Source organism: Notamacropus eugenii, chromosome 2 (genome assembly GCF_028372415.1).
Source record: "Notamacropus eugenii isolate mMacEug1 chromosome 2, mMacEug1.pri_v2, whole genome shotgun sequence".
Classification (NCBI taxonomy): Eukaryota; Metazoa; Chordata; class Mammalia; order Diprotodontia; family Macropodidae; genus Notamacropus; species Notamacropus eugenii.
Genome location: NC_092873.1, coordinates 27,273,398 through 27,288,416, shown reverse-complemented (window position 1 = coordinate 27,288,416; position 15,019 = coordinate 27,273,398). Strand labels below are relative to the sequence as shown.

Genomic DNA, 15,019 nt, shown 5'->3' with positions numbered 1-15,019 from the left:
TAGGCCCCCGATGTTCTGCCAGGATTTTTGCCAGCTGGGTTCAAACTTGCCCACACGTAGGTCTTGCTCCCATTCGGTCTTTCCTTTGGTGATGGGCTATGGAGAGAGCCCCATTGGGGAGCTGTGGCAGGAAGGGGTGCTGTGCCTGGTGACCTAAAGGCTCAGCTGACTCAAAGGGGCCTCCAGGCTTGTTACCTGAGGAAGAGCTCCTCTGGCTAAATTGGGGCGACATGTCCTGTACCCTGCAAACCTTCCTGGGTTAGATTGATTCTCATTGTCCTTGTGAACATCACCTGCTAGGCCCTGGGGCAGGGTGGTGATGGTGATGTGGGCTTGAGTGGGGAAATGCTCAGGAGAGAGAGTTTTTTAGCCACAGTGATTCCTGAAGAAGGAAGGCCCACACTGATTAAAATCAGGTCCTTGGAAAACTGGTCTGTGTAAATGTCCTGGAATGGACAGGTCAGGGAAAGGAGAAGGAGGAATCCCAGGTTGAGCCATCCTAGCCAGCCAGATGTACTCTGTGCCTGTTTGGGTGGGGCCTGGAGGGTGAGTGCATGGACTCTGGCATGTGGCATGGCAGGGCTTCAGCCTGCACACAGGTGGCTTAGACTTTGATCGCCAGCTCCTTGGGTCAGTGAGGATACACTTTCCTGGCCTGCCCTTACATGGGCCTTCCTTCCTGGAGCCCAGCCACCCCGTGACAGGTGGCCTGACCACTGAGCCATCCTTCCTTTGCTTCCACTTGGCAGCCTCTGTGAGTGGGCATCACCATCTCTGCTGCTCACCGTCTCACCTCAGACGTATGCATTTGACAGACCTGCTTCCCTCCTTCTGGGTCCTGTGCCCAATGCTTGGTCAGCAGACTGAGGTATCCATCACAGAGCTGGGTTCATCTATGTTCCCCCATTGCTCAGACTCTTTCCCGCTTCCCCAGTTGGGTTGAAATGCTCTTTTATTGGTGTGTTGATAGACAAAATCACCACCAGATGACGTGAACCAGAACATGTGAGTGTCACAGAGGAGGAAGCCAGTGGGGCTTCGCTCTTGGTGGGGCGGCGAGGATTGCGCTGCTCTGCTTAGCACATGTGCCATTGTGCTTCCTTGTTTGTTCATTCAGCAAGCATTGGTTTCTCAGAAACCTGTATTGTCCCTCAGTCTTGATATCCAACATGGGTTGAACGTTGCCATCAGTCACCGAACAGTGAACTGATCCAAGATTTGTTTCCTTCTGAACGGTCCCAGGCTTGGATCTCAGTGCGGTGACCGGGCTGTGGTCTTCTGGGTGTGGGCACTCTGACCAGGGCCCAGAATTTCAGGGTGGCAGGGAAGGGGCCTCAGGGACCACCTTGTGTACCCTGTGCCTGAATTCATACTTTGTAGGAGCTGACGAGGGGTTCTCCAGCCTCAGCTGGGAGAGCAGCCCTTCACCTTTCCTGGAGGAGACTGGAACCAGGCAGTCCCACCAGCATCTGTACAAGAGGCTAGGTGTGAGATGACCTGTGGCAGGGGAGGAAGGCTGGAAGTGAGAGCTTTGGGGAAGGCAGAATTATCAGGATTTGATGACTGATTCAATGAGGAGCTGAGGATGATGCCCAGTTTGTGAGCTGGGGGGAGTTGGCAGGGGGAAGGGTTGGGGAGAAAGATCATGAGGTCAGTCTTGGAGGTGGTGAGACGACCAGTGGGCAGAAGGAGATTTGAGTCCAGAGATCAGTCAGGAGAGAGGGTAAGGCTGTATAAATAGATCTGAGAATCATCATCCTAGAGATGGTAATTAAATCTGTGGGAGCCAATGAGATCACTGGGGACAGTAGGACCCAGGGGGAAGGAAAGAAGGCCAGCTCCAGTTAGTGGGGGTGTTCTGCTGGACAGAAGGAAGGGTTCTGAGGGCAGGGAGCCTAAAAAGAAGAGGGGGTGGGTAGTGTCAAGAGGAGTGAGCCTCCCCCAGAGCCCATTGGAATGTCTTCCCTGTGGGTCTTGGCAAGCCAGCCTGATTGGCCAAACCAAAGAAGATGAAATCTGGTAGGAGCAAATGTCAACTCCCACAGCCTGGTCACAACAAATCCCAAGGGAAAAGAGCCTCAGAACGTGTGCCTGCCCTGGGCATATTGGGTAAGGGAGCTCTCGCTGGAGGCAGGGTGGATGAGCCTGTGGAGGCAGAGGAAGGAGTCTGAGGCCTGTGTCTACCTTTGACTCTTACTTAGTTGAGTCATTCAAACCTCTTTGACTTTGAAGTCAGTGAATGCGCAGCACTCCTTGAGGACAGGGACTGTTTGAGTTTTGTATCTTTGTTGTGTCCCAGGACAATGCCTGGCATCTCACAGGTGCATGGTCCTCTGTGTTTACTCAGACTCTAAGGCCTGAGATCTTCTCCAACTCAGGTTTCTGCCTGAGGTGTGTCACCAAGGTCAAGACCTTCGAGACATGGGGGAAGGCATCCTGGTCCAGGCCTTCTGCCTGCTCTGCTCTTCCAGGGCATAGAACAGACTTGGGCAGAGGCTTTGTGGAAACTGAGGAGGGTGTTGCAGGTGGGCGGGTAGGCATCGGTGGGCGGGTAGGCATCGGTGGGCAGGCAGCCCAGCAGCCCTCAGTCTCCTCCTTTCTCAGTCCTGGCTTAGGAAGAGAGATGCTGGTCAGCTTAGTGTCATCATCCAGTTAGGCCTGGACCTGTGGTCAGAAAGCTCTGGTTTCAAATCCTACCTCAGATGCTTAAGTAACTGTAAGACCCTGGGTAGCTCACTTCACTACTTCCCCTTCCCCCACCTGTAAAATGGGGGTGATAAAATTTATTGTGAGGATCAGCTGAGATAATTCTTGCCCACCATAATGCCCTAGAAACTCACGCTCTAGTGAGTATTAGGGTTACACATGGTACCCAAGATGGAATTGGTTGTCTCAAGCAGCTCCAAGGAGCTCTTAACTCCCATGGAGTTTGAGGCTCCCTGAAGTCTTCTTCACCCCCATCACCCCCCTCACCATCTTCTGCCCCCCCTCCACATGCCAACTTATTGTCAGCTTTCATTTGCCTGCTCCCTTTTCTCTTCTGAGGGCTACAGTGGAAATAAAGAACCTTTTTCATTGGGGCCCTTTGGGCATCTCTGCTGCTGTTTCAGGCTAAGGGAATGGGGAAGGCCAGTCCATGGTGGGACCTTTCTGGGAGACAGCTCTTCATTGGGAGCCAAGCACTACTCTGTCTGCTCAGGCCAATGCCCCTGCTCCCATCCCCCAGAACCCTTCATGCCACAGCTCTGTGCCCTTCTTTTGGGATGCTCCTTGGGATAGGAGTTAGAGTTGGCTGGGGATCTGACCACCACAGAGGCCCTGGGGGTCCTGGTGTCTGACACCTTCCTTCAGGAGAGCTTGGGGTCTTTGTCCAAGGTCACAACAAGGGTGAGGGACAAAAAACTAAGCCAGGGTTTCAGCATACCTTCTGACTCCGGATTTAGTGTCCTGTTAAAGGAACGTTGACTGGCCCTTCTCTTGTGGCCTAGCAGACAGAGAGCATGGCTTGCCTTTGTGATGCTGCGCACCATCTCTTCTACCCTGGCAAAACAAACCCTTGACTTCTTGGGTCCAGGGAGCTCACGGGGGCGCAGGGGCAAGGGTGCTGGGCATGGTGTTGGGGAGCCGCTGGTCCATGGTGATGGGTCTGACCTTCCCCTGGTGTCCTCACGACCAGAGCGGGGTCTCCCTCTTGCCTGAGGCTGGCACTCCCTCACTCACTGGGACTGTTTGCAAGTTGGCTAAAGGCAGTCCTTGCTTCTGTCCTTTTGCAGGCAAGAGTAAGGAGGCAGAGATCAAACGCATAAACAAAGAACTGGCCAACATCCGCTCCAAGTTCAAAGGTGAGTGAGTGGTGCACTTCCCGAGGTGTCTCGGACTCAAGCTGTTTGTCCGGCGACCTTCTTTTGCTGTTTCTCTCTTGTGCTGATCTCCCCAAAACAAGAGGGGAGCCCAGGGCCCATCCTTGAGGGGGGCTTGTTAGGAGAAGCAAGGCAGGCTGTGGTAGATGGGGCTCTCCCCTGTCACAGGAGGTGGGCTGGCAGCTGTCTGTGGTACCAGATCCTGCTGACCTCAGTAGTGGCTGGGCCCTGAAAGGCACTCTGTTCACAGGCTTTCCCAGCAGGATTCAGTGGGCAAAGAAATGACTGAAGATGCCTTGATTAAGCACTTACTGTGTTTCAGGCATCATGTTCAACTCTTGGGATGCCAGCCCCCTGCCCTCCAGGGGGAGTTTACATTCTGATGGGGGAAACAACACCTAGGAGAGTGGTGGCTGAGGGGGAGACGAGCACTTGGATGGGGAGGGGTTCCAAGAGATGGTGTCCCATCCAGGGACAGTGGCAGGGTGTGTGTGAGAGACCATTATTCCAGAACTGGGGACAGGGAAGAAAGGGCAAGACTGTTGGTGAGGAGGAGATGTCTCTGTTTGCACCTCCATCCTCTCAATCATCCTGGACTCCTCACTGTCTCACTCCCCACACACTCTCTAGATCCAACATGGCACCAAGGCCTGTCAAATTCTTCTTGGCAGTATCTCTGAAATTTGCCCCCTTCTCCTCTGACTCTGGCTCCTTGGCTCCCATCCTTAGGGCCCAGGCCCTTACCACCTCACCTGGAATATTGCAGTGGCTTCTGGAGGGACTGCCTTCCTCAGGTTTCTCTCCACTCCATCCTCTTCAGCTAACAAAGGGATTTTCCTAAAGTGTAGATTCAACTGTCATCCCCTCCTCAAGAAACTCCAGTGGCCCTCTACTGCCTCTAGGGCCAAGGATCAAATGCTCCAGTCTTCTAAACCCTTCAAAACCCAAACCCCTTGTCTCCTTCCAGTCTTCTCACAGTCCAGTGGCACTGGCCTCTTGGCTGTCCCACCAAGATCTTCTGTCTCTCCCTCCCTCCTCCATTCTGAATACTGTCTTCCTTGCATCCTGACTAAAACTGCACCTTCTGTAGGAAGCCTTTCCAACCCTTCTGAATGGCGGTGCCCTCCTTAATCATCTCTCTGTCCTGTTTGTTTATGTGAACATGATGAGCTCCTCAAGGTTATCCTCAGTGTTTGGCACATAGTAGGTGCTTAGTCAGTGTTGACTGACTGCCCAAGAGTAAAGAGTTATGGGAGGCGTGTTGGCTGGGGTTTTCTTGGAGGAAGCTTGCTCTGACTGATTGTTATCGAGCAAGAAGTTGGAAGACGTGCACTCCCTAAAGATGCTGTCACTGCCATGGAAGATGGCACCTGTTTGTCTGACATTATGTTGGCTGCATTAAACCTCAGTGGAGTCTCCTGACTGAGGAGCATCTCTCCAGAATTGGGCCCCAGAATCCACACAAGAAAAGCCAAGGGGATGAGGAGCATTTCTTGTCCAGACCATGAGTGGCACTTGATCCACTGGGCTCCCTTTTGGCTAGGAAGAAGGAGGCCAGCCAGATCATGCTGGGGAAACGGAGCAGCTGCTTCAACAGCTCTAAGCTTCTCTGTAACAGAAACCCAACTGACCATCAGTCATGTATCTTGTGGAAAGTTATGTTCTTTGGTAGTAAACCCTGTGGGGCTTTCAGAATGCTCCTCAAAGGGTGTTGGAGAGGTGGCGGGTACAAACAGGCCGAGCGTATTACTGGCAGAGTATGGCTTGGAGGAAGTGGCATCAGTGAGATCAGTCAGTCAACAAAATTCCAGCATCTGCTGTGTGTGCCAGCCGCTAGGACCAGTCTCTGCCCATCTGTGTGTAGTGATAGGCGCTGCTCCTCCTCCAGGTGGCCTCTCTCCTGGTTCCTCTCACTGTCAGTCTTCTCTCCCCTTGGTTTTCAGTCACCATGTGTTCCCTCAAATGAGCAGTAAACTCCCCAAGGTCACAGGCTGCTGTAGTTTTTTCTGTCTGTGAAGCTGCAGGGACTGGTTCCGTGTTCGTTGAACTGATGCGTTGTTTGGGCACGCATGGAACATCCAGGTGGATCTCTCTGGCAGACAGTTAGAAGTGGGGAGGTTCATCTCAAGGGAAGGCTTGGGGTTTAGGATTCAACTGGAGAAAGTCACGTGAACAGAGGATGATGGCTCATGAGGGCCAATGGACGGAATGAGTGCTCCCCACTTGAGAGGTGCCTGACTGCTGTAGGTCGTGGATGGCTGGCTGGATGGCGTGAATGCCCAGAGCTTCCTGTAGCTCATTTCCTCACAACCAGCATGGGAGATTGGGGTGATTATGGGCCAGAGCTGCAGATCATCAGGGTGTCCATCCACATTACGTGTCCTCTGCGCTCCAGGTGCTGCACTCCTTGTACTCGGGCACTCTCATTAACACCTCCTGAGGGTACCAGCCACACTATTTGGATTCGACATCGTCAATAGATGTTTTATTCACCAGGAAAAACTGCATTGTGATTTTTCCAGTCAGTGATGGCAAGATTTTGAGGTGCCCTTTGTTCCCTCTCTGGGTAATTTTGGAGAGATATGGCTTTCTCCTTTCTGGCCTGTCTCCCATGTGCCTGCTGCAGAGGTGAGGTCTGGGCAGCTGGTGTCTTCCTTGGAAGGTGTCCCAGTGGTGCGCCTCCCCTTCCCCCCGCCCCTGCACCCCCCGTCTCTCAGTTTTCGTTTGTTTCTCTGTAAAGTGGGATGTTTGATGGTTGTTAAAGTACTTGTTATGCCAAACCCTTTGGAAACTTTGTAAAACCTGGGGAACTTGGCATTCTTGCTAAGGCCTCAGCCACATCCTGAGGAGCTTCCCAGCGGCTTTGAGGTTGGTCTGGTTCTTCCTGAACTGGCATGCAGGCCACTGCAGGCCTCTGGCAGATACTTCACCTAGAAGAGCACGAGTTCATGGAACTCGTTATGAGCAGATGGCGCCCCATTCCTCCCTCACCTTCGTTTTGATGCACATGAGCATTTCCATTTGTTTGAAGTCACACATGTTTAGTCCACCTCCTTTCACTGAGGGGTGTCCTGACTTCTATGCCCTGAAGAGAGAGAGAGCAGAGCCTGGTCCTGGGGTGTCTTCGCCAGGTGCTGGCAGCTGGGCTGCTTTTAGCACCTTTCTGCTTGTCCCCTCACAAGTGGCTTGTCCTCGGGGAAGCCCGGAGGCAGGTACACACAGCTTCCTCCCTCCAGTCAGAGTTCTCAGGATCCTGAGATTGCCAAGAGGTAGAGGGTGGGAGGGTGGGCACCCAGAAGTCATGGCCTCACACTGAAGAAGAAAAGTGGCATATAGGATGCCCTCACACAGAAGGGAAGGCTACCATTGTCCTCTCTGGTTGAGCCCTCATCATCTCCATGAGGAAGATTCTCAAGACCCATTGGAGGGGCTGTTTGTCATCACCCAACCCTTGTGGATTTGACTTGGAGGAGGAGCTGAGCTTGGTCTGTGGTCACCCTCCCTGAGAAATGCCATGGCAGGATGTGCTGAGAGTGACTTTCTCAGTCAGGAAGACCTGGTGTCAGCCTTGCCTTAGGCACACATCAGCGGTAGGAATCTGGGCAAGTCCTTTAACCTCTCAGGGCCCCTGGTGATTGAGATCGAGGTTGTGGGGAAGGAGTTTCCCTACCCACTGACAACCCCAGGTCTGGACAGAAAAGCCCCATGGTGCAGTTAAGGGCCCAAACAAGGACCTTCAGAGACTCCAAGACTGAGCTTTTCAGTGGCCCCAAATAAACCTAGGGCAGCTAGGGGGTGCCATGGAGCATAGTCAGGCATAGGCCTGACTCATCTCCAGTCTGGCCTGACTTGTTTGCCTCAGTATCTTCATCTGGAAAATGAACTGGAGAAGGTAATGGCAAGAAACTCTCCAGGGCCTTTGGCAAGAAAAGGCCAAATAGGGTCATGGAGAATTGGACACAACACCGACCTTGATGAGAGCTGGGGCAGGAGAGAACCCAGGCGTCCAGCTCTGGCCCTGACCCTGGCCTGGGCTCTGTGTCTGGCCCCAGCCCCAACCCCATTGCTTAGCATAGAAAGATGGCCTGAAGGGCCCCATCTTCACAGCACTTTGTTTTCCCTTCTCTGCTTTGAGGCCCAGTGAGAAGAGGAAACTTCACAGTACTTAATTCTATTTAATTCATGCTGTGCATCCCAGGGACCTCTGGCTCTAGCACATTAGGCTCCTTACCAGACCCCTGTGTGGCTTGCTCTAGGTCGCACAGCTAGTGAAGTGTCCAAGGTTGCATTTGAACTCAGGTCCTGCTGACTTCAGGGCTGGTGTTCTATCCACCATGCCACTTAGCTGTCCCCCACCTGTTTCTTGTTGCTCCCCTGACCTGGAGGGTGGCAGCTGCTTTTTTCATGGCTGAGTCTTGGGACTTCTTATGGAATGGCCTCTTGAGAGTGAGGGAGGGAAGACGGAGAAAGAAAGGAGAGGGAAGGAGGAGGGGAGGAGAGGAGAAAGGGAGGGAGGGAGAGAGAGAAGAGAAGGAGAGAGAGAGGGAGAGGAAGAGTGATAGAGGGGGAAGCTGAAGGGGGAGAGGGGAGGAGAAAGATGGAAGGAGACAGAGAAAAAAGGAGAGGGGAGAAAAAGAGGGAAGGAAAGGGAGGGAGGGAGAAAACACATGCATCCTGAGGGGCCCCACCCCACCTCTCATCCCTCCTGTTTTCCACCTTGACTGAAGGTCAACCCTTGGCTGACTGATAGGCAGGGGCTGGAGCTTAGTGAGGGTTTGGTCCTGGGCTTCCCTCCTGGGCATGGTGGCCAGGTGTTTGCTCTCTGTCTGGTGTGTGGTCCAGACAGTGTGTGATCTGCAGATGGTTCAGAGACATGGTGCTCCCACTTACACACAGATGATGTGTGCCATGTACGCTTACACCCATGCAGCCCCTCGCACATGTATGCATACGTGCACATGCACACACAGTCCAGCACCCCGCTGCCCCTGCCTGCACGCGTCTGCATCACGGGGGGCATGTGGTGCCTGGGGCAGGGGCTGGGCCGTGCAGCTCCTCGCTGGTCTCCCCCCACAGGTGACAAGGCCCTCGACGGCTACAGCAAGAAGAAGTACGTGTGCAAACTGCTCTTCATCTTCCTCCTGGGCCACGACATCGACTTTGGCCACATGGAGGCCGTGAACCTGCTGAGCTCCAACCGCTACACAGAAAAGCAGATTGTGAGTGTTTCTGGCCTTGGCCCCAAGAGAAGGTGCTGGTGTGCTGTGGGGTTCTTTGTGCCACCACCATGTCTGCCTGCTGCTCAGAAGGGTTACCTGGGGAAAGGGATAGGAGTGAGGAACGTGACGGCTGAGCCTCCATCTAGGGAGTTGCACAGGAAGTGGTCCCTGCATGGAATGCTGTTTGGGAGGTCAGGGAAGGCTTCTTGCAAAAGGGAAGACTCAGGCTGAGTCTGGAATGAAGTGGAGGAGAAAAGGCGTCTCATGTGTGGGAGATGACTTAAAGCAAAGGCATGGAGGCAGGAGAGGAGAGGTGCTATTGTGGCTGGAGGAAAGGTGTTCACTGAGTCTGGAGAGGGGCTAGGGCCAGGTTGGTGAGGGCTTTAGGAGCCAGACAGAAGAGTTTCTCTGGAGGATGACCTGGAAGCTGCTGGGGACAGATGGAAATAGGGAAAGCGAGGCTCCAGACCACAAGATGGAAGGGAGGTACATGCCTTGGATGGAAGTAGGGAAGTGTACAAGAGGGATGGGTGAGGGTGGGAGGAAGGCACTGTACATTCTCTGGGACATGTCAAGAACATCAAGTTTGAGATTAGAGACACCTGGGGGTGCCATGGGGCCTGGAGTCAGGGAGACCTGGCTTCAAATCCATCCTCAGACACTGACGCAAGGCATGTGCCCTCTGCCTCGGTTTCCCCCCCTCCCTAGGTCATTGTGATGAGCAGAGGAGACTTGTTGATAGAGTGATCTGCAGATCCTTAGTGAGAAAGGCACGTATCTGGGACCCAGAGTGCCAAGGGGGAGGGGAGGCCTCAGACCTGGGATAGAGGAGAATGTGATCCTAGTGAGGATCATTTATTAAACCCCTCCTGTTTGTGAGGCACTGCACTAAGCACTTTACAAATATTGTCTCATTCGATTGTCACGACCACTCTGGGAAGGAGGTACTGTATTTATCCCTGTTTTACAGGTGAAGAAGCTGAGGCAGACAGAGGACCCAGGGTCACACAGGGTCCCTGCTGTGCTCCCCTGTGGTCTGGGGATCGCGTGTGAAGCTTCTGTCCTGAGGGGTGGCAGCTCTCGCACTCTGAGCATCTTGGCTGCTCTGCGGCAGGGGTGGGATGGTGTTGGCTGTGCTTGTGCCCTGGCCTGTTCAGGGCAGTGGGTGTGTCCTCTGAGAATGTCCTGTTGTGGGCGTAGGTCTGCGCACGTGGTCCTTTTGCAGGGATCTCTGGCCGTCTGCTGCTGCTGTCTCACTCTCTTTTCCTTGGGACACAGGGCTACCTGTTCATCTCTGTCCTGGTGAACTCCAACAGTGAGCTGATCCGCTTGATCAATAATGCCATCAAGAATGATCTGGCAAGCCGGAACCCTACCTTCATGGGGCTGGCTCTGCACTGCATCGCCAATGTGGGCAGCCGGGAGATGGCTGAAGCCTTTGCTGGAGAAATCCCCAAGATCTTGGTGGCTGGGTAGGTATCCGTCCTGGAGCAGGTGGCCAAAGAAGAAGTGAACCCTTCACTTAATGCATGTAGGAAGCTAGGGGCCTTCACCTGGGTCCCCCACTGTATTACTTTATTGAATGGATCACCTAAGTGGGGGTTGGTAGTTGGGAGAAGGAGAAAAACCTGAGAAGGTTTTCTCTCTAACGAGAGTTTCCCCATCTCTACTGGACAGTGAGAGCCATCACATGTCCCAGAGGTCAGAGTGTATGGGGAACCTAGACTCCCCCAGCTCTGCCAGGGCCTGCTGTGAGGGGGAAGGCTCCTGCCCTGTCCTGAGGGAGAAGGCAGGGCCCCAGGGTGTGCCAGAGAGCTGGCTGCCTGCCTGCCTCCTCATCCAGCAGAGGTAGTGGAGTCTTAAGGGGTCACCTTTCTCTGTGGAAGAATGTCATGGTTACTTTGTAGCCTGATTCCTTAGAATGTACCCACCTTCTCCCTTCCCAGTTTGGCTGACCCAGGACAGGGCACAGATTCAAGATGATGATGCAGCATCAGCAGGTCTAGTGAGCTCCCTCCCAAAATTCCTTTGGGCAGATCTAGAAAATGGTCCAGACTGAATCAGATCAGGAAATCCAAGAAAAAGCCATGAGTCACTTTTTCAGCCCAGGTTCTGTTAGGGACACAGAGAAGTCTCTAGGTACTGGCGAAGGAGTATGACTGGATACTTGGGGGCCAAATAACAGTCCTGTACTTGGGAGAGGTGCCAGGGTAAGGAGGGGTCTTGATTCTAGGGTAGGATATAGGAGCAAGTGCCAACTGGCACCTCTGGTCCCCAGAGCAGACTGAGGAGGAGACTGTGCCCATGGGCAGCATTCTCTTGTAGGTTAAGGAGCAGTCACAATCTTTAGATGGTGTCCAGAAAGAGGAGCATGTTCAGAAGCAGCAGCATCTGGGGGCCTCAGACCCAAGAATAGGGCAAGAACCAGGGCAAGAGCCCCAGATCAAAGGGGAGTCTGCAGTTCTCCCCCTCAGAACCAGCAGCACCTTCCAGTTCAGCAACATCTGCTGATGCTCACGAACCTGCTGAGCTCAGACCAGGGGGCAGGGATTGACTTCTGTCTCAGATCAGACCACTCTGGGAGCACCACAGGTCCCCAGTATGGGCTGTCTCTGAGACCCTGGAATAACACAGTGCTCACCACTCCAAGAAAGTAACAGCAGAAACAGCCCTGACCTTCCCTTCCGAAGTGTGCCGAGCTCAGCCCTCACATAAAGTTGTCCTGCATCAGAAAGAAGGCTGGAAGAGGAGAGAACCAAGATGCCTGACCTAGCTAGCATGGTGACAGGGATGCTCACGGCTCCAAAATGTCCACAAGCAAAGCCTGAAAGACAACACAGCCTGGGCACAAACTCAACTAGAATTCCAGGAAAAGAAGCAAGACTTAAAAAAAAAGTGAAAACTGTTTCTAAATGGAATGAGAGCAGGAGAGGAAAAAATGGGAAAAGAAATGGGAGCCAAGGAAGAAAGAACTGGAAAGCAAATTAACAGGTTGGCACCAGGGGAATAAAGTTTTGCCCAAGCAACAAACTCCCTGAAAATAAAAAAAAGACCAAAGAGAAGTCAGTGACTCCATGAGACAAAAAATAAATTAAAACAAAGTCAAAAGACTGAAAAAAGAAGAAAATCCAAGGTGTCTCATAAAAAAAAACCAAACAAACAAACCTCAAACTACTAACCTTAAAAACAAATTGAGGAGAAAAAAATTTACAAATTGTTGCACTGCTTGAAAGCCATGATCAAAAGTAAAAAAGAACTTGGACATCAGATTTCAAGAACTCTTTAAAGAAACTCCTCAGATCTCTTAGAACCAAGGGGATGAAGTGGGAAGCATCCCCTGGTCACCTCCTGAATGAAACCCCCAGAATGAAACCTGCCAGCACACTCACCAAAACCCAGAGCTTTCATGTTAAAGAAAAAACACAGGGCATGAATACCAAGGAGCCTTAGTCAGAGTCACATATGATTCAGCAGCTACTTCTTCCAAGGAATGGAAAGCTTGGAATACATATTCCCAAGAACATGAGCTTATAGCCAAGAATAACTTACCCAGCAAAACAGTATAATCTTACAGGGGAAAAAGTGGATTTTTAATGAAGTAGAGGACTTCCAAGCAATCCTGATGAAAAGACTAGAGCTTTGGAGAAACTTTGAAGTTCAAACACAGGAGATACAAGAAACATGAAAATAGAATCATGAATGAGTAGTGATAAAAGACTAAACAAAGATAAACCCCTTTCACTCTAATTTTGGGAGGGGAAATGTACACCTGCTCTGCATTCTGTCATTATTTATGGTCATAAAGGGAATCTAATTAGCCTGAAGGCCTGAGAGTTTTTCTGTGGTGTCTTGATCTTAGGAGAAGAATGGAAAGGGGTGAGAAAGGGAATACCCTGAAAGGGAAGGGAAAGGAAGATCAGGGAAAATCATCTCATGTTGTCAGATTGCTCAAGTAAAAAGTCTGCACAGAGAAAGAGGGAGAGGCAGTGGGAAGGACCAACCCTTGAACCTCTCACCTGAACTGGTGGAAGTAGAGAAGACTGTGCACATGTGCACTGCACGCAGATTAAATGTGTAACTCCATTTCACTCAGTGGAGAAACAGGAAGGAAAGGAAAGAAGGAAGAATTAGTTTGCGGGAGGGAATTGGTTCTAAGGAAAAAACCAAGACTCTTTTTGAGCAAGTAGAAAAATGGAAATCTGAGGGATGTCTGTCAAATGGGGATTGGCTGAACCAGTTTTGGTGTAAGAGGGTGATGGAATCCTGTTTTTGTGCTGTAGGAAATATGGAAGAGGGTTTTAGAGAAGCCCAGGAAGACTTTGTATGACCTGATGCAGAGGAAAGCAAACAGAAGAAGGAAAACAATCTATGCATTGACAGCAGTAGGGTAAAGATAACAACTGATCTGTGTAGTGACTATAACCCCAGAGGGCCAGTGACAGAGCCTGCCATCCACCTTCTGATAGAGAGATGTGCTCTAGCACTCACAGTTTAACGGGAACATCTGTTTTACTTGGCTACACATGTTTGTAGCAAGAGTTTTGTTTCATTCCTAAGGTGTGGCAGGAGGGAGGGAAGGTGAAGCTTTGCTCGTTGAAAGACATCCACAGAGGGAAGGAGTTAGGGAAGCTCATGCTGTCCCTGGAGAGGCCACGGTCTTGGACTGAAGGGAGGAGGCCTTCCTGGCACCATCCTTCACGTTCTCCTGGGTCTTGCCAACTTTCTGTAGTGCTGCACGACCTTGACTCTCAGCGCCATCATCTATCTTTTGGACAGATTTTATTTAGTGACAAGCTGTGGAGTAATCATAGCTGTTCTCCATGGTCTGGTTCTGACAGATGTTCTTGAATGTTGGTTAAGCACCTGGTGTTTGTGAAGGGTGATGTCCTGCATACAATAGTAAATGGTGGGATAATTCCAACAGAGTAGACGGGAAGAGCATGAGAGCACTGGCAAAGACTTACGATCTCCTTGGTCTCAGCTTCAGGCCTACAGGGTAATACTTTCATGAGAGTATTTATGGCAATTGCCTCACTTCAATCTGACAGGCTCCTGCTATGTGCCTGGCACTGTAGTTTCAGGATCTAGGTGGAGTGCAGGCAGTGAGGGGTGGGGTGCGCTAGCCCTGAACAGCACTGGTGGGGGGACATCTGGGGAAGGACACCAAGGGACAGCCTCCATACTCCTCCTCCAGGGAGAGGGAGGGCTCTGAACTTCTGAGCCTAGAAAGGGACATAAGCCCCACCTCACCATGCCTCAGCAGTCTTGTCCTCAGGTTCTGGAAGTAGGCACTGGGGAGCTTCCTAACTTATAAACACTTCCTAGCTTATAAACACTTCTGAATTTAAACAGAGGGAGCTGCTGGGTTCTGGTGCCCAGGTTGTGCATTCCCAGTGATGGAGAACATCAAATGGTGCTGGCAGATCAGATTGAGGTTGTTAGTGTTTCTTGTCAAGGGGCTCAGGGCACCCCTGCTCCTCCCTCCAAGCACAGGACTTTAGTCTTCCTCCTTCTGTTGTGGGCACCTTTGAAGATGATAACTTCCTTTTCCTGGCTCATGCCTTCCTCCTTCAAAGCAGTTGTGCTTAAAGTCCTTTCTTCTCATTCAAGCTAGAGGGGGCCCTGGCCAAGTCTGGGCATGCTCCTGCCTGGGGCCCTGGTCCCTTGGTAGTTACTGGGTGAGTTCTTTTTCCTAATGGATAGGCCTATCTCTTTCAGAGATACCATGGACAGCGTCAAGCAGAGTGCAGCCTTGTGTCTGCTGCGCTTGTATAGGACATCCCCGGACCTGGTGCCAATGGGCGATTGGACCTCTCGCGTGGTGCATCTCCTCAATGACCAGCACTTGGTGAGCATCTTGGGCTGGCTGTAGATTGAAGCCAAGTCTCTTTGACAGATGAGTGCTTGCAGGCTTTATCAGAACTATTGCGGTGTTCCGAT

General features: G+C 51.8%; 1 protein-coding gene across 2 annotated transcripts in view; it reads left to right on the top strand.

Moving 5' to 3' along the window:
• The window catches only part of AP2A2 (adaptor related protein complex 2 subunit alpha 2), a 62,933-nt gene that overhangs the window by 13,904 nt on the left and 34,010 nt on the right, over nucleotides 1-15,019 (top strand). For both annotated transcript variants that reach the window (XM_072637381.1, XM_072637380.1), the window contains exons 2-5: nucleotides 3,774-3,842; nucleotides 8,937-9,079; nucleotides 10,358-10,551; nucleotides 14,798-14,927. In XM_072637381.1, the coding sequence (XP_072493482.1) occupies nucleotides 3,774-3,842; nucleotides 8,937-9,079; nucleotides 10,358-10,551; nucleotides 14,798-14,927 (536 nt within the window). The remainder of the gene's footprint in view (nucleotides 1-3,773; nucleotides 3,843-8,936; nucleotides 9,080-10,357; nucleotides 10,552-14,797; nucleotides 14,928-15,019) is intronic.